Raw genomic sequence first — 19,931 nt, 5'->3', positions numbered from 1 at the left:
CCCCAGTGATCGCATTTCGCTTTAAACGGATGATTTCTGACGTCGCGCCAACATTTTTGCACCCAATTGTCTTTAATTCAACCAGGTGTTCTCTATCCCAAAAAGTATCCTCAGCGCTACGAGGAAAGATCAACTCAGGCACAAAGACGTCTTCAAGCATACTTTAGATCCTGACAGACCAATGCAGTTGGCAAACTTGAGGACTACAGCCTAACACGGATACTTAGCAGAACACCCCATTCGTTACTGATAGCGGCAATTATCTACTTTCGCGCTGGAAGGAGCCGGCGATGTTAAAAAGAACCAATTATCCTACAGCACTTTTCATCTGGCAGACTGAAGACCTAATTTCAAGACTTTCAGTCTGATTTCCAGGCAATTTGCGCGCTCTACGCTAACGAACGGCCAAAGTTGAGCGGTCATAAGTTTCTGTCAGCGGCCGGCTGTCGTGAACCGCCGGCCACGGCCGTAATGCAGTTCAGCTGATTTTCGAGCTCCGCACGAGCAAACCCATAGCGTGATATTGGCATTGACACATTGTTGTTAAATAACATTGTGCAAAATTGCGGTATGCTGTACTATTTCACTCGGCACCTTTTTGTTTGACAAGAGCTCGCTCACTGTGCGGGTTTCTGCGAGGTTAGCTGAACAAAATAGTTCTAAAGTTGGCACTTGCAATTCTTTTGAACACGCTCTGATTGCCAAGGCACGTTTTCAGTTGGAGCCATTGTCTCATTTTGAGAGAACAAACCTGGATTGTTCTAGTGTTTCTATCACTTAAAATTTACCCGGGCATGGGGGCAGATTACCGCTACCCGTGAGTTATTTTTCGGCTGGTTTCGCTGAAACAGCCTGCAAGCAGGCTGCTGAAATTGCTTAATTCTTATACATATCTTTCCCAGGCAATCTGTTGGATCCGCGGGCGCAAATTACAGGTAGCGCGCTTTCAGCACACGGTACTGGAAGGGCCACCAATAAAATTTGTCGATCACGCCGAAACGGCAATCTCCCCGAGATTACACCCGTTGCCCTGCGTCCACAGGGCAAGTTGACGCTTCCAGTGATAGGGACAGCCGCAACGGGAGCTCCGTTATCACAATACAGCAGAGAAGCGTGGCGCAGGTGTTTAAGGGGATGGAGTGGGGAAGTACGCGGAAACCGTTGACACCAAGAGTACGGTTTCATTCCCCATAGTGCCCGCACTTCCTGTCAGTAAAGGGAGAACCCCTGATAATGTCTACGCCCTTCCTCGCAGGGAGGCAGGCAACGACGTACAGCCTCAGCGGCTGCGTGCATCGCAAAACCCCACCGACAGCAATTTTTAACTATCCCAATAGGCACCTCAGCAATTCCTGTCGCCAAATTTTGGTTTATACGTACTTTTCTGACAAGAAAGCAAAACCTCGTCCCATTTCCTGCGGATACTATCACTTAACAACTCGTTTAAAGATAGTTTAGTATCACCATGTTCTGCATCTCCTGGATACGCCTATAATTTTAGAATCCTGCCGCGATACATCGATTTCAAATAATTATATCGATCTGCGTCGGTTTCGTCGGCATCGATTGAAAACTGGGTAACTACGTCGGATTACAAAGGGTACCTGAATTTTCGGATTTTTTGCCCCTGTTGGCGCCGATAAGTAATGCACAAGATTTTCTTTTTAAGAGGTATGGGTACTGTCAAGATAAAACAAACGCCATCCGTAACGATTAAACCTATGAGGTGACAAAACGATGTGATCCTAATTGCTAACATAAGCAGGGGAAGAGAAGAGATGTCGGCAGACATAAAAAACCTGACGGGACAACACGGCACGGTATCAACATATAAAGAGAAGAACAAACATTGGAAAGCACGAAAACAAACGTACGCTGGAATGATTGGGGCAGTTACCTTTTGTCGGCAACGAAGCCCTCCAGCCTGTGCAGTTCCTTGGAGAACCAGCCAGCAGGCTTGAACAGAATGGTGCACTGGTCCCCTGTAATGTGAGAGTGGCCGACAGGCTAGGTCAGCGGCGACGGAACCACACCAGGGTGGCACAGGATGGTCCGTGAGTCTGTCGGTAAAATCTCGGCAACTTGTGACCAATGTTTTGACGATTTTCACCGTCTTCCGATAAAATAATACACATTCTACAAACTGTTGTGCGATGTTTGCAGCATGCAATACACAAAAAATATACTGCCGTCAGCACGCAGCTCTAAACTGGTGTAAATTGGTGGGCAGTGTAGCAGCCACAGCGTACGACTTATATCAACTGGCATAAGCGGATCCTGGGGGAGGGGAGGGGGGGGGGCACGGGGCCATGCCCCCCCCCAAAAAAAACTCTTAGAGTATGTTTTGGCCCCACCCCCAAAACATTCCCAGAACTTCATAAACTTTCGTCCACTTACCGTCTGCTTTAACTTTGATGGTGCGGTATCAAACATTTAATTTGACATTGCATCCTGACTCCTAACCGGCTCATCATTCATCTCGTTCCGCAGCGCGGCTCACCGGTGTACCCGCCCGCCGCAGCCGCTCCGCAGCTGCCACCACGCTTCATAGCCACTAGAATCATCCTTTGTCCGGCCTGATCACTCTGTTTCACCGTTTGTCACCCTGATCACCATTTGCAGTAAACTCCATCTGACCACTTGACTCTTGGAAGTAATATCTTATGTTACGAGCTTTGTAAACATGCATTCTGTATATAGAACACTCAAAAGCATTTCGGTGCTTGAATGGTGTCCCTACTAGGTACTCGCGAGAGGCACTATGCACTGTATCTCGGATCCCACGCCAGCCAGCTGGCGACGAACAGTTGCCCCCCACCTAAAAAAAACAAAAAAACTCCAGGCTAGATCGGCCCCTGCCCACTGTACATATATTTACGCAGCTTTGAAGCTACTGGAGGTGCTTTGGCGCTCGCAATTAGAAGTCAGTAGCAGCGGTAAAATTGCCCGCCGTGATTAAATGGTAGGCACCCCTAGATATCGATTGGTAGTCCCAGATAAGACAAAGTCCCCAGAAGAAGCCTCACAGGTGGCCAATACGAACATCAACACTACCGTCCCTACGCGTTGCTTTTTGCACGTCAGAATTCCACAACTGCTTTGTCTCCCGTTTGCCAAGCCCAGGTGCCGGTACCCGCACGGGCAGAGCCTCCGGTAATGATCCGGCACCTCGCCACTCACGAGGCGACATGACCCGAACGGATCGCAGCTGGCAGCAGCTGCCGGCGGTGAGCGGCCGCGGCCACCGTCGTACGACCGGAGCCGGCCAGCGCTCACCGTTGGCAGCAGCTGCCGGCGGTGAGCGGCCGCGGCCGCTGTCGTACGACCGGAGCCGGCCAGCGCTCACCGTTGGCAGCAGCTGCCGGCGGTGAGCGGCCGCGGCCGCTGTCGTATGACCGGAGCCGGCCGGCGCTCACCGTTGGCAGCAGCTGCCGGCGGTGAGCGGCCACGGCGCTGTCGTATGACCGGAGCCGGCCGGCGCTCACCGTTGGCAGCGGCTGCCGGCGGTGAGCGGCCACGGCGCTGTCGTATGACCGGAGCCGGCCGGCGCTCACCGGTGGCAGCAGCTGCCGGCGGTGAGCGGCCGCGGCCACCGTCGTACGACCGGAGCCGGCCGGCGCTCACCGTTGACAGCGTCTGCCGGCGGTGAGCGGCCGCGGCCGCTGTCGTATGACCGGAGCCGGCCGGCGCTCACCGTTCGCCACGGGCCGGGCAGTGATTACGATCGACCGTGCGACGACGGCCGACAGAGCCGGCTCGCGCGCCGCTGGCCCGTCCTGCCGCCGCGCCGTGACGTCAGGCGCACCAGGCCGGCCCGCCGCTCGATGACCAAATTCCGCATGGTCCGCATGTGGGACAGCTGGGTGCCAAGCGCCCGCCACCGACCCACCCACTGTCCGTCTCAGAAGCCTGGACCGGCGGCGCACACGGAAGCGGCTTTGAGGGCAGGCAGCTCGCGCACTGCGAGACGGCGAGCGGACCCAGCGCACCAGCACGATAAATACTTAAGCAGCTCAATGGCTTCATTGATTCAAGTGGTTCACTGGCTTCTGCGCACTACAGGGGCAGACAACTGCCACGGAGGCACAAGCCCAAGTGCCGAACAAAAAGAGGAAACCGGCCCCATTCGAAAGAACGTCACGCAGGGGCTATGACGGTGGACAACTGTCACGTGCCCACAATGGAACCTATTACGGGCACACGGAAATACATCCGCATCGATACGAAGTGGCCGTGTACTTCCCGACTCGCCATCGATATTGACTGTATCCGGGTTATCCAGGCGCTGTAATAACCCGGCCGCCAACAGCGGCGTGCCCACCACTGCACGTGGCGGGCCGGAGCAGCTGCGATAGCGCCCCAAACAGCGCCCGGTCCCGGCACCTGCACGCCATCGAGCGACGGCTCGGCTGTCTCCAGCCGCGAGGTGGACGGCACTGCTCGCGATCCCTGCTGACAAACCACTCCCCGCTGACGTGATCAGCTGTAAAAATACGCCTCCGAACGCCGTGGACGAAGCCTGTCATAGACGACAAGCATGATCATAATGGAGCGTCCTGCTTCGATAGTCAATCCATTAGCTAAATCATGCAAGACGTGACCAATATGAGGGCTGATAGGAAAGTGTCAACGCTAACTAAAAAGCCAAACAAGTCACGATCGGGTGGATGTAAGACAATTGAAATATTGTCTCTGGAAAGCATGGGAAATCCTTTACCCCATGATGGTAGTGTCCGGTCACCACACACGTAAATACAGTTGCCAGATCTGCCCATGCGAAACGATGTTAACATCCCGCGTAACACGCTACTTATCGATGAAAGGTCACGTAGCTCGGTGTGCCCAGGATTCAAACCTCACAGAAACGTGGACCATCTCGGTACACGTCGAACTCCTGTCAATATTTTGGAGAGTGCCGGAAAGCCGAGATGACGGTCCCATCGTAATGAATCTGCCACTCCTCTGAGATTTTGCTGGCGTTCACTTCTGCGCCATAAGACAATAGACCACGTCCGCGAATATGTGAGGGTGATTTGAGACTCTTCCAGCAACTGCGCCTTGGAAGGAAGTGGGCAACAAGAAGAATACGCAAAACGTCGGAAAGGCAAGGTGTACAGAATCAGTAAAAAAAAGTCGACGCCGGTGGTGAACACCGTCGCAAGATTGGGAATGCCTGCTCCCGCCCTCGACGAAGGCGAATGAGGCAGTTCTATTGTGAGGCATCCATCGCCAGTCGCGGTCCCCGTTATGAGCCTGCATCGAAGCGAGTTTCAGTAACTGAATGGTGGGCGTGGCTGGCTTCGCGAGTTGTGCTTTTCAGCATGCCTTCTTTGTTCTATATGACTTGACGCGAAGCGGTGCCGAATTGCTACCACTCACTACGGCACTTGTGTTTCGCGCGAAAATTCAACAACTTCACAAGCTATGGTAACCACATTCATCACAGAAACCGCAGCTACGCTCATTTCAAAGTAAAGTTTCCACGCTTTTATATGATGTGACTAACACTGCCCTACAACCACCCAGGCACGAGAGACTTACGCTCAATTGAATTTTTAAGCACCTTTGGACCGCTGTATACAAGGTCATATTTATAGCACATAAATACATGCGTGATTGCGTGCGTGCAAGTGTGCCCGTGCATGCGTGCTCGTGTGTGTGCGCGTGCCTGTGTGCGTGCGTGCTCGTGTGTGTGTGTGCGTGGGCGCGCGTGTTGTGCATTGCATCCGCTTCAAGCCTCCCTCGGCAGTGACCACCTACACTCCAATGACTGTAGCTACTTATCATCAATGCCCGGGATGGGCCGGATCAAGCCCGGCCGGAGGGCCGACTGACAAGCTATATGCGGTACACGGCCGGATACTGCGCGCGCTATCTGACCCCACACCGGATGGCTTATGCTGTTCCATTTGCATCGCAGCCCATGTGTTGGGAAAAAGTTCGTCGCTCCAAAGTCAAGCCGCTGATGACAGCGCCAAAGCGTACCAATCGCATACCAAGCGCAATCGCCATCGCAATATAAGCGTACCAATCGCGCCAAAGGTACCATATACGCATACCAATCGCATCAACTCGACAAATGGTCAGCGGGACTTCAAAGCGAAGTAGGTGATTAAGCCCGATGACCTGGACTGGTTCATTTGGTTGCGACCCGTTAGCTGTAATTGCAGGCACACGCCATTGCTGGAGCCAAATCACTTGGTTGTTGTAAAACGATAAGCAAGGTCCATGCCTTTGAAAAATATACGCAACTTGTGCATAACATGACACCAGTTCGAACGTGAACGGCATCAACTGAGAACCGCAGGTCATGCACGCTTGCAGCTGTTAGAACAGGGCTCCGTGCACGCGAAAGCTGGAAAATTGCTCGCGAAAACCAAGGTCACGGCCCGGCACGTGCACAAACATCCCCAATGGATGTCCAACAATGCCGAACCCAGCCCAACGCAGGGCCGGAATCAGCCCGGAGCCCATACGGTCTACCCAGCTGGGGTCTAACACGGTGTGGAACTGATATTCGTTCACGGATGGAACAAAATGATCAGTCTATCGCCGTCGTCTTCTGTGCCAGCACGCACACAATGTTTCGGGCATGAAATTGGGGATATCAGCTAACCGGATTTTTATGTCATGAGGTATTAGTTTAACGACGTTATCAAGGAGGTATTGGCTGCATTGGCAAAACTCGACGTCTCTTAGCTACGCTCCGTTGTCACCATGTGCTCCGTTGTCATCATGTGTCTTCCAAACGACGATTTATGTAAATATAGGCAATCCATCCTTGATTAGTTGTTTGACCATTACATTCTGGTACTGATGGTGGATTATTGTCAAAATAACGTCCTCTAACAAACAATAAAGAAATAACGTAGAACGCCACGGCCAGTTCGTTCTTCGGTCCGCGCGTTCGCCAGTTTTTCTTGAGTCATAAAAAAGAATGAGGATCAGTGTTTCACTTTGAGCTTCACCTTTACGACGTGCCATAAACAGCGAATTCCGTCGCGTGGTATTGCTGGTCAATTCGACCGGTTTAGTGATTACCAGTCGAGCGCTCACCACCGAACTACGGGGAAGGACACATATGCCTTGAGGTCGAACCTGGAATCAGGTGGATGGTCCTCTGCTTGAATCCAGCACTCAAGAAACACTCGAATGGTCATGCAAGTAGGTCGAATGCTGAGGTTGGATGGCATCGAGTATGAAGACGATTGAGGTCGAACGCTGTAGCTAAGGTGGATGGCCCTGCCTTGAATCCCAGCAACTCGCAGGAGAACACTCGGGTTCGCATGCGAGTATGGCTGAGAGCCAAACAGCATCCCGCTCTTCAGAGGGCTCGAATAACACCGGGCGACGGCGGGAGAATAACACCGGCCAAGACGTTGTTTGCATACTAACGCCCCACACCAGCAACACGGTCCGAAAACCTATTCCATGCGTAATACTAATGCCTCATCTGAATCATTCTCCACCGAACCATTTCCAGACAAGCACAGAAAGTCCATTCGTCCCGCGAAATCAGGCGCGATGTTGAAACATTTGGGGATACGTGCCAAGCCCCCACCCCCGGCTTTATTGATTTCATTTATGGAGCAAGTTCCTGCCTCGGCTGAGCTTGTGCCGCGGCGGTTAATTTCTCAGCTGCAGTGTGATACCAAAGTTTCCAATGATCAAGACGTCCCAGCGGATTCAAGTTTAAGGTACGCTACGTTTGGCTTTTTACTACCACTAAATGCGAATGAAGCCGGACAGTCCAAAGGGTTAGCACAAGCTGGCCAGGTCGGAGTCGTACCTTGATAATGGTCTTCACTGGGCCCCTTTTCACTGACTCATAGAAAAGACAAACCCATGAATCCGGGTGAATCAAAATGAACCACGATTTGAACGGTGTATAATCAGCATGGCTCAATTGAAACAAATAGTTCCTAACCACTGACGAATAAGTAAGTCTCGTAACAGCGCTCACATACGCAGCACTTCTTGTAAGGTACGTCTTCATTAACCAGTCAAAACATACCATCCATCGGGGCAATTGCTATTATCCATCATATTTTGAGCAACCCATTATCCAGACAATTTACAGTCCCATGCGTCCATAATGAACACGACCATAAACGGCAATACAGCCGGATCCACGCATGGAATAACTGTTCAGGTTGCGGATGGAGTCATTGTTCGGACTATCGTTCTGGCCCGGTGTGTCAGTACGTACACAGCCGTGTTCGTACCAACACACCAGGCCAGAACGACAGCCGGGCGGTGTGCAGGCACTAAGGACTGGATGGTGTTTGTCGTCAGCTCCGTGCGTCTGCGTTCCTTCGCCCTTCTCGGTTGGCTCGGTTGGTAGAGCATTGTACTTACAATCAGAAGACCAGAGTTCGAATTCCAGCGATGTCAAGGTGAGATTTCGAGTCGCGGCGCATACATGGCTGAATGCCACACATCACCCAGCCCCTCTCAGGACTCCAAACATCCGTGGAGGGCCGGCGAGTCAACTGGCCGAACCGTTGATGATGATGATTTGGGGGTTTAGGGCGCATCGACTGCTGTAGGTCATGCATCGCCCATGGCCGAACCGTTGTGTGCACATCAATACACCAGACAAGGACAATCGTGCGGACAATGACTCCACCTGTGCCACTAACGCTCCGTCTCCTCCCGTCTGATCTCGAGGGCCCTCGACCCCTGCCCCAGCCGCTGGCGGCACGTGCAGCCCCTCGGACCAGATCGTACCGGTGCGGTGGTTGGTGATCTCCATGGTGCCGTACTGCTCGATCCACAGCTTCCCCACGATGATGTTGTGCACGCAGCAGTTGACGTTGCTCCAGGTGTAGGCCTCGTCGTGGCTGCGAGCGGGAGGGGGAGTGAGTCGGCGCCAGCGCGGCTCGGCGCTCAGAACACAGTCAGCAGCGAGCACACGGCCACGGAATCGCTGCGGGGATGGCCGGGACACGGCCTCACACCTGCCAGCCTGTACTGCACCACCCCTCCGACACTCCAGGGGAGTGGAAAATACCGCCCGTTGCCGATTATTCGCATGATGTGCTTTGTCGAGGACAAACAGAACACACGACTAAAAAAACAAAACAAAAAACAAATCAAACACGAATCGGCGGCTCCACACGGGCTGGATGGCTCTCACTGACGCCACATGGGCTAAGAGCTGGCAGACGGCCGGAGCAGCTCCGGATGCCGGCCCGCTCGGCGGCAGACGGCCGGAGCAGCTCCGGGTGCCGGGCCCCGCTCGGCTGGTGTTTCGTCTCTCCGGTGCGTCCCATCTCAGAGCTGACGAGGTGCGGGCGAGCCGGGCTGGGTCGGGCCGATCAATAGGGCCGCCCCGGTGCGTGGCGGAGGCCGCCTGCCATCCTTCGGGCCGGGCCGCCCCACAAACCCACACTGAAATCGACCGCCTCCCGGCGCACCTGGAGCGCGGCCAAAACTCGGCAAGCTGGGAGGCAGCCTGTCCGAGCGGAGCAGCACCCGGTGGCACCGCGCAACGCAGCCGTACTATAGCGGGGCAAAACAAGCATCTTCCGTTTCCAGCACCTAAGACTGCTGAGGATGTCGTGACTACAAGCGGAGACGTGGCGCCGCTCACGACACAGTGCTCCCGTTCCGGCCAGGCTCCGCCACAAAACAGGCAGCCAATGGCCTCTTGAAGAATCCAGCGGAGGTGACGGCGTGTATCTAACCAGCATCGCACCGCCCCTGAGCCTCACTCGCGGACCATTACGCCTCAGAGCACCCCATGTCTCACCACCGTAGGTAGCCACTTGGTTTAAGTGTTGGGTTCATGATCCACGGGTCTTTGGGTTTTACTGGTAATTTTAGCTGCGTGAATCATCTGTTTGAGTGACGATGCCACGAAAGCCTCCCGGAAGCGCTCAGTCTGTCGGACACGGACAACCCCCTCCCCTCTCCCGCTCCAACGCTCCTGACCTTACGAGTCACGAGCGTCGGCAAACGAGCCATCAACGATCAATGTGTCACTGTGTCATGGCAGCACGAGGCCCGAGTGGCCAGCCCGGATGTCGCCCGCCTTCTCGGCCGGCAGCGGCCCCAGGCGGCAAGGCCGTGTCGGCACTGACCCGGGCAGCTCGACGGTCAGCAGGCCGCGCGGCTCGATCTCCACTGAGCGGCCCCAGAACTTGAGCTTGGGCTGGATCGAGCCGTGAAAACGGAACGCGTCGCCTTCGGCGTGGAACGCTGAGACCGGCGGGTGGTGAGACACCTGCTCACAGACCATCCTGCGGGAGGCCGTACACCGCGGGTCATGACGGAGCCGAGGCCGGGACAGTGGCGCCCCGACCGGCAGGGGCGGGTGGTGCGACACGCGCTCACACCACATCCTGACAGGAACGGCAGACGGGTGGTCCAGGCCAGGGCAACACGCGGCATACATTGTCGGTATAAGCAAACTAAAAATATATCGGTTCTGCGACATGAGTGCCACGGCAAAAACTCCAACCGACAAAAGTGATTCGACAATACTTCTGCTGTTACTGCTTACACGCGACATTAGAGCAGCATGAAAAGCTATACTTCAAATTTACTTACACCCGGCATTACTTCAACTGCAGACTTCAACGTGACAAAAGTGCCGCACGGAAAAACTTACGCTAAAGTACGTATACCTGCCATTACTTCCACAGCAAATACTTTTGCCGTCTTTACTTACACGCAATATTACTTTTACTGCAGATTTTTACAGAACATCAGTGCTACATGAGAAGTCATACTTCAATAACTTACACCCGCCATTACTTCTCCTACAAAACTCAGTTTTTATCTATTCACGACATAACTTTTATCGACACTATTGGCGACACTTACTCTAAATGACAACAGTTGTGCTCCAAACGCGTACACACTTACTATTTAATGTTAAGGGTCCTTATTTATACGAGACGTTATTAACCACAGTATTTACTGAGCGAGACCAGGGTGGGTCGGGCCACGACGGGCCGGGACGGAATGGAACGGGACGGAACGGAACGGGCGGAGGCGAGTGCAATTTGATTTGCACATGCCCACATACCTGAAGCCACTTCTGTGCAGCTCAAACGTCTCGCCCAGCAGCGGGTTGAACGGCTTACCCACCCGCTCCCAGTTGGAGGCCAGACCGCTCACGGCGAAGGCGGCCACATACTGGAGAGCAGACACTCATATCAATGGAGACCGCGCGCGAACGGCGGAGGGTCAAATGGCAGCGTCCGATGGGACAACGAACGGGACACCCTGACCGCTGACGGCACCCACACAGGCTGCGCAAGACACCAGCAAAACCCGTATATTGAGCAATGTCGTTCATCACACCGCCTGCATCTCCCCAGCAGAGGCCAGCCTCGAACCGCTCAACGTAACATGGGATAATTCGGTCGCATTACACTTTGCACACCCATCGACGAATACGGAGGACAAGTCCGGCAGCTGGCAGGTTATTTGACCCACCGGTGTACCGATCAGACTGGCACTCATACGTCAGGTAATATATATTCCACGAGGGAATAACAAGACATTACACGCCGGCGCCGGCATACCAACAGCCATGTCATTTGGTCATTTTGGTAAAGGCAGGAACGGATAGACAACAGCTGTTGGTGTATATTAGTGTTCTAGGACGCGCCGACTGCAATGGTCATTTTGCGCACGTGTAAACGACAGCTGACGCATGCAACGATACACAAAGTAACCCCCTTTTCATATACAGCATGGCGATAGAGGCTTGCGACGGCCCAAACGCCGGGTGAATGTACGTCTGCACTGCTGTCCCGCCAGCCCTCCAGTCGCGTCGCTGCCGGCGGCGGCCGAGACCTGACCTGCATCCTGGTGATGCTGTCCTGCTCCTGGGCGGCGGCCTGCAGCAGGTGCGAGTACTCCATGTACTCCGTCATGCGCTGCAGGAAGCTGAGCGGCTCGTTGAACACCACCGGCATCGAGATCTTGGTCAGCTCCTTGCCGATGGCGCTCTTCAGCACCGACCAAACGCTGAAGTTGTCCGCCGAGGTCTGCTCCTTGGGAAGACGGATCCTGAGAACACTGCGCCGAGCTCAGTCTGGAGCCGGCAGACAGTCCCGCAGCAGACGTAACTTCTTTGAACGCGTAATGTCTTTTAGACAGAGGCCAGCCGCAGTTCACGTTGATGGGGCGGTATACGGGACACCGCAATCGACGTCGTAGCACAGACAAAAAATCCCATACCAAGGTGGGCCGACTCGAAATTCCAGGATGCGTTGTTCATGTAGGCCTTCTTCACCGACCGTTCCCGGTCAGGTCAGGTGGGCGCAGGTGAAAGTTCTTTTTGATCCCATGACGTTCCAGAAGGAGCCTCACCGGGGGATGTGCTCCAACCCTGCCCTGGCTGATCTACAGAAACGACATCTACGATGGTATGCCCTCAGACGAAGAATGATCCTTCTCTGCAGACGGTGTTAACCTGCTGGCAAACGGCCGCACCATCGACGGCTGCAGCTAGCGACTCCAGGTCTGCGCCGGTCGAACTGACGCCTGCTTGAGACAACGGAAGGTGTCGCCCAACATCAGCTGGTGCCGCGTCACCAGTTCTTCACCCGAACTAAAGGAGAGCGGCAGCGAGATGAAGCCGACGATGGCGCTAAACAGTCGGACTCTCGAGGCACGCGTCACGCAGACGCCTTCGGACGTGACCGACCCGAGGAACAAGATGGTCCGCAGGCGTCCGTGCGGGCGGACGCTCGCCGACGGCGCGTCCCGGAGCCATCGACGCGAGAGCAAGGCAGCCGGCAACGGCACGTGCAGGGTATGTGCGACCATGGCGCCGCCGTTCCCGGGGCCTCTATCCGCTCCGTCGGCGCGAGAGGGATGAAAGCCGAACAAAACGAGGGCAAAACGACGCGCTAGTGTGATAACGAGATGCCTGAGGCTGACCAAGACGGACGCCCTGGTAGCAAACATCACACCCCTCCACCGCTCCTGGTAGTTCGCGTGCATCATACCATCTACTGGTGACCAGCCTTGATACAAAAACTGTGCTTCAACCAACTGTAGCGAAATATCGGTCAGCTTTCCTCAAGGAAATAATGACGGCACAGTCCAGTTAAACACCTCATGATCCATCCTGACACGCTTCTAAAACCTGGCCTCAGAGTCGCCTCTGAATGATGTTGGGGGCTCAAATTTCAACGGGTTATGTCCCACTGACTTTTAGATACACTCGCATCACAAGTTCCCATGGCTTTAGGCTGCAAGGCATCAATGATCTACAATAAACGTAAAAAGTCATGGGGGAGAGGCAATATGACCTTCCGTATGCAAATGGCACAAAGAGTCCCGGCTGGTCTCATCTGGACCCCTTTAATCCGAACTGCCTAATATATGCAGCTTCTCTTCCATCTGTCACCTACTTATCCGTTGTTGTGCTATAGGACGAAGAGCTTACGCGGGATAGCCTTCCCGTCCGTCCTTGCGACATGCCCTGTCACTTGTGCGTACGCCGCAGGCTTTGTTTTTCTGCGCCCGGCCGCGGGCCGTGTCCACGGAAGCACCACCCAGCCTCCGTACCGAGCACACACGTGACGGCAGCCGGCCTCCCGTGCCACCGGCACCCGTCCGGCAGCCGGTCTCGCGCCGCTTTATCGATGGCCGACAATCGACCTGGCGATTAGAGAGCAGGTGCACGCCCGGAGGGCAGCCCTGATCTGCTGCCGCCTGGCGTCACACACCCAGCCGGACGGTGCGGCGGGCCCGCTCCACACCACACCGGGTTCAGCGCGTCCGGGGACCGAAAACCAGCGCGGGGCGCGGCGGGCCCGCTCCGCACCACACCGGGTTCAGCGCGTCCGGGGACCGAAAACCAGCGCGGGGCGCGGCGGGCCCGCTCCGCACCGCACCGGGTTCAGCGCGTCCGGGGACCGAAAACCAGCGCGGCGCGGCGGCGGCGGCCCGCTCCGCACCGCGCCACGACCCAGAGTATTCAAGGACCATTTCATAAACCGATTAGAGGCTCCGAGTCTCAACCACTCTTTGGCTTTCCCACAATGCAGACTGTACTATCGGCCCATACAAATAGGCATGGGGACAAAGCAAGGCTTCTGGCCTCGGGGCTGAATCCGAAACGAAGACAAATGCACGGAGCCGCGGTGGTTTCGAAGTTTGGAACTGTGAAGCCGAAGCCCAAACCAGCGGTTGTCGCATTTCTTAAGTGTGCCAAACCCGAAGCTATGGCTGGCTTGACGCATGCGAAGCTGAAGCTCAAGTCAGCGGCTTCCAAGACAGGAAATGCGAAGCCAAAGCTGAAACCATCAGTTCGAAGCCGAAGTCGAAGCCAGTGAATAACGTTGTTCTGCGAAGCCAATGCTAAAACAGCGGGATAAAACAGATTGTCACGGTCCTGCGAAGCGACTGCAACTAATCGGAAGTGATAAATCTTCACATAGAAGTGACAAAGTGACACGAAAGTGATGAATCTCACCACCTAGATGCATTACAAATGTAAGGCTGTTTTTGGACTGTCGCACTCCCGTGAGTGTCTCACCTCTCATCTCTCTAACTCGTCTTGTGTGAGTGTGCGCAGAACGTTTCGGACAGACAGTCCTCTGGCCGTCATAAAGTGGCTTCAGGTTCTTTCTGAGAATGACTGGCTGGTTTCGACCTTTCAGCCATGTCCGCGTTGCAACCTCGAACACTTGTGTGGCATCCTGGGTTCACAAGATGGGCACAGTTTTTTTAGTTACGTCGCAGCTGTAGTGAAGCAATCGCCACGACAAAGTCAAGCCAGCAGTTCAATATCGCACAAAGCCAAAGTCGGAGTCATAACTAAAAAATCATCCGAAACCTCAGCGATACCCGGCCATTACAAATCACAACGAACCAAAGCCGAAGCCAACCGTTTACAGTGACACAAAGCTGAAGCCATTTGAGGAGAACTGCGGCTTAACGAACCCTAGGCAGCACTCATACGCCTGCATGCATCCTACAGCATTCGAGGTAGATCACGTCAGAGATGCGCTACCCCAGCGTCTCGAGGAGGCGACGAATGCCATGGTTACTGCCAAGCACCAGCTCAGACACCCGCCCGGTGCCACCAGCACTCATCCAGTGTCAGGTGCCGGCACTGCGCTATGGAAAAAAAGCTATGAAAAAAGTTCATGTCCGATGTGGAACATTACCAGCTCAACTCTACCAGCCCTCTATAGTTGGGGCGAAAGTTAATTTGAGCACATGGTCATCGAGCGAGTGCGCCTTACACGAGAACGGCAGTCGGGCGATAGTGACGCCGTGCGACGGAAAGCGACCGGATGCCGCTCTGATATCCTGCCCGTGAAAGTCTCCGAGCCAGAGCCGAGAACCGGGTCCCCTTAGCCCTCGCGCCCCGCCTCGCCTGGCTCGGTCACGTACCGGTACAGTGAGGACCTCTGAGGCTTGCCCCAGCCCCCCAGCCTCGCCCGGCTGTGACAGACCGGTAACGTGAGGACCCCTGAGGCTGTCCCCAGCCCACCAGCCTCGCCTGGCCCGGTCACGTACCGGTAACGTGAGGACCCCTGAGGCTGTCCTCCAGCGCCCCAGCCTCGCCTGGCCCGGTCACGTACCGGTACAGTGAGGACCTCTGAGGCTGTCCCCAGCCCCCCAGCCTCGCCTGGCCCGGTCACGTACCGGTACAGTGAGGACCTCTGAGGCTGTCCCCAGCCCCCCAGCCTCGCCTGGCCCGGTCACGTACCGGTACAGTGAGGACCCCTGAGGCTGTCCCCAGCCCCCCAGCCTCGCCCTGGCCCGGTCACGTACCGGTAGCGGCCGCGGCCCGTGTCGCTCTCTTCATCCGCCATGGTCGCTGACTAGCTGGGGCGCGCCGCCCATCGGCAGCGCGGCGCGCGGCGCACGGCACCACCCCCGGCACCGTCACAGTACACAGTGCACCGTCTCCGCCGCTGGGCGGTGCAGGGGCACCGAGCCGGACCGGCCGCTGCCACCGACAGGACCGGAACACTGCACAACACGCGGCCGCTGCCACCGACAGGACCGGAACGCCGCACAACACGCGGCCGCTGACACGCGCGTGCACCAGCACCGGCGGCTTCCGCGGAGCCGCGTCCGGCCTGACCCAATCTCGGGAGACGGCCGGGGAGGAGACACGCGGACACGCACAGCCGCACCGCTCCCGCCCGCGGAGACAGGCCGACACCGACTGACGGTCCGGCCGCCGACGTCACGGGAGAAAGTCGACTGCTTGGCCAGTCAGCTGGCGCAGCGGACGGGTCGAGGTGCGCGCAGCTCGTGTGAGGCCCGTTGCTCGTTAGCACAAGGCAGCCCGTTCCCTACTTGGAGGAAGCCTGTTCGACGTTGTCACGGTCCGGTTCCATTCCTAACTAGGCCGTAGGTGTTATTGTTTACATCTACGACCTCGCTGTTTACATAGTGACGCAGTTGGTCGTCCTGCATGCCACGCAATTGGTTTGGTCTCGTTCACATGTGGACATATTTTCGACAATGTTTTTTCGACGATGTTTTAGCCACAGAATTTCCCAATAACTGTTCGGCAGAATCATATTCAAGTGCTCCATTTCCGTGCGCTGTTCGTCTCCACAGGCTAGAACCAGCTGAATCTACTCTTTTCCCATGTTTGGAATAAAAGGCGTCCTTCAGCGGTGTACATCCATAACGCCATAGGTTGCTACCTGAATGGGCGGGGATCGGCCAAAAGGCCGATAAAGAACTGGGCCCTGATGTTTAGCTCCGGTCCGGTGCGGTCCGGTACCCGCTCAACGTGTGGCAGAATCACAGTCGGAGCCGGGAATATTGCTTGACGGGCGCGCACGTCAGGAATACGTCACCACGGTTACCCGGCCTACGAGGATGGTGGTGGTCACGGTCACAACACGGCTCGACGGCCAGACATATCCGCCTTGATATTCAGCACGCCCGGTGCTCATTTGGAATGAATCGCAAATAATACAGACGGAGAACAAGAAAAAAGTCAAAAACTAACCGCATGCTAGAGACACAAGCAAACTTCTGGGTGAGTTGTTATTTGCACTGCATATGCCTGTACTATCTGCCTGTCTGCATTGTGTTGCTGCGTTGTTGAAGTCGAGTGGTCTCCGATTGCGCGGCTGAGGCCCCACGGTTGACATACTCGCTGCATCCAACGGGATGGGCCACGGTTGGTAAACTCGCTGCATCCAACGGGATGGGACGTTCCACAGTTGGTATACTCACCGCATCTAACGGGATGGGACGCTTCACAGTTGGCACACATACTGCATCCAACGGGATGGGATATTCCACAGTTGGCACACTCACTGCATCCAACGGGATGGGATATTCCACAGTTGGCACACTCACTGCATCCAACGGGATGGGATATTCCACAGTTGGCACACTCACTGCATCCAACGGGATGGGATATTCCACAGTTGTCACACTAGCTGCATCCAACGGGATAGGATATTCCACAGCTGGCGCACCCGCTGCATCCAACGGGATGGGACGGTCCACGGTTGGCAAACTCGCTTCATCCAACGGGATGGGACGTTCCACGGTTGGCAAACTCGCTGCATCCAACGGGATGGGACGTTCCACAGTTGGCAAACTAGCTGCATCCAACGGGATGGATATTCCACAGTCGGCACGCTCGCTGCATCACACGGGATGGAACGTGCCACAGTTGGCACACCCGCTGCATCCAACGGGATGGGACGTTCCACGGCTGGCAAACCAGCTGCATCCAACGGGATTGGATATTCCACAGTTGGCACACCCGCTGCATCCAACGGGATGGGACGTTCCACAGTTGGAACACTCGCTGCATCCAACGGGATGGGCATATCAGCACAGCAAACGTGGCTCTATTAGTAGTTTTTGTCTCGTTGTCCGACGCGCGCGGGATTTGCTTTGGTTTGCCCCGGGCGTCCAGCGGGACGACCTTAGGCCGGGCCGGCCACGGCTAGTTCATCACATGCGTGGCGCACATGAAGACGAGCATGACGTGGCCGCCACGTGGCAAACCTCACACTAACACGTCTCGTAACGACGCGACCACGCAAATATTGCTGGTGGTCTACACAACTATGAACTCATGCCAAAAAACCAAGAGCTCGAGCCTTTTCATGTTTACATTAGGTACAATATCTGGGGAATGTATTGCACATATACCAATATGACACTGAATGGCCAGACAAAAAGCATTAATGAAATCTGCGTGAAAGGATGACAAAAACCGCAAGCGCACCACACCCGCGCAAAACGCGACGCTCGCTACTGCGCCGAACCAGACTTCTACTACCTCCTGACATCACACGCGGCGCTGGGTACTGTGCCGGCCTGGACTGCTCCATCATACGCGGTGCTGGCTACTGTGCCGGTCTGAACTGCTCCTGACTCCATCATATGCGGTAATGGCTACTGGGCCGGTCTGGACTGCTCCATCATAAGCGGTGTTGGCTTCTGTGCCGGTCTGGGCTACACCTAACACCATCATACGCGGTAGCGGCTACTGTGCCGGTCTGGACTACTCTAACACCATTATACGCGGTAGCGGCTACTGTGCCGGTCTGGACTACCCCTAACACCATCATACGCGGTAGCGGCTACTGTGCCGGTCTGGACAGCTCCTGGCTCCATCAAACGCGGTAATGGTTACTGTGCCGGTCTGGACTGCTCCTGACTCCATCATACGCGGTAGTGGCTACTGTGCCGGTCTGAACTGCTCTAACGCCATTATACGCGGTAGCGGCTACTGGGCCGGTCTGAACTGCTCCTGACTCCATCATACGCGGTAGCGGCTCCTGTATCGGTCTGGACTGCTCCCGACTCCATCATACGCGGTAGCGGTTACTGGGCCGGTCTGAACTGCTCCTGACTCCATCATACGCGGTAGCGGCTACTGGGCCGGTCTGAACTGCTCCTGACTCCATCAAACGCGGTAGCGGCTACTGTGCCGGTCTGAACTGCTCTAACACCATTATACACTATTGCGGCTACTGGGCCGGTCTGATTGCTCTAACACCATTATACGCGGCGCTGGCTACTGGGCCGGTCTGACCTGCTCTAACACCATCAAACGCGCTAGTGGCTGCTGGGCCGGTCCGAGCTGCTCTAGCACCATCATACGCGGCAATGACTACTGGGTCGGTCTGAACTGCCCTAACACCATTATATGTGGTAATGGCTACTGTGCCAGTCTGGACTGTCCCTAACACCATAATACGCGGTGCTGGCTGCTGGGCCGGCCTGAACCTGCCCCTAACACCACTATACGCGGCGCTAAAAACTATGCCGGTCTGGACTACTCCCAGCTCCACCATACACGGCCTGGCTACTATGCCAGTCTGGACTGCTGACTCCACCATACACGGCCCTGGCTACTATGCCGGTCTGGACTGCTGACTCCACCATACGCGGCCCTGGCTACTATGCCGGTCTGGACTGCTGACTCCACCATACGCCGCGCTACACCGGTCTGGACTGATCGTAACTCCTTATGCGTACATGTGCAGGTATTAATCTGTATCTTCGCTAGATGGAGTCATTGCCACGGTCCGACCGGAGCCACATCATGGGCACATTCGTGGCACGAATGCGAGCACGAGCACAGACGGCCCGACGGCTATATGCTCAACACTGTTCTGGCACAGGCCATCAGTGAACATCCAACATGGGTGCATCTATGGTTCACGGTGGGATTCGGAAGAGATCTGAGACGCAGGGTGGCCGCTTCCGAGCCGACGCCATTGATCCTGCACCCCCTCCCCCCCCCGCCATTCGACCGGAGACAGGCTGACCACATGGACCGGATCCTTGTAAGGCCTGACCGGAGCCCGACCCCCAGGGACCGGATGTTTCTGTGCCAGACCTGGTACCCACCCACTGCACCGGACTCGGCTCTATCGACCACAGCCAGCGCATATCACAAGCAAACCGCGTGGGTGGGCCGGCCTCCAGGGCCAGTCCGGATCCTGTAC

The 19,931-nt window shown here is 55.7% G+C and overlaps 1 protein-coding gene across 2 annotated transcripts in view; it reads right to left on the bottom strand.

Moving 5' to 3' along the window:
• The window catches only part of LOC119102240 (oxysterol-binding protein-related protein 2), a 40,022-nt gene that overhangs the window by 5,087 nt on the left and 15,004 nt on the right, over window positions 1-19,931 (bottom strand). For both annotated transcript variants that reach the window (XM_037225605.1, XM_037225606.1), the window contains 5 exons: window positions 11,817-12,027; window positions 11,036-11,145; window positions 10,086-10,244; window positions 8,731-8,843; window positions 1,898-1,982 (listed from right to left, as the gene is read on the bottom strand). In XM_037225605.1, the coding sequence (XP_037081500.1) occupies window positions 1,898-1,982; window positions 8,731-8,843; window positions 10,086-10,244; window positions 11,036-11,145; window positions 11,817-12,027 (678 nt within the window). The remainder of the gene's footprint in view (window positions 1-1,897; window positions 1,983-8,730; window positions 8,844-10,085; window positions 10,245-11,035; window positions 11,146-11,816; window positions 12,028-19,931) is intronic.

Source organism: Pollicipes pollicipes, unplaced genomic scaffold, assembly GCF_011947565.3.
Source record: "Pollicipes pollicipes isolate AB1234 unplaced genomic scaffold, Ppol_2.1 Scaffold_5724;HRSCAF=6776_pilon_pilon_pilon, whole genome shotgun sequence".
Classification (NCBI taxonomy): domain Eukaryota; kingdom Metazoa; phylum Arthropoda; class Thecostraca; order Pollicipedomorpha; family Pollicipedidae; genus Pollicipes; species Pollicipes pollicipes.
This window is presented reverse-complemented; position numbering and strand designations above follow the sequence as displayed.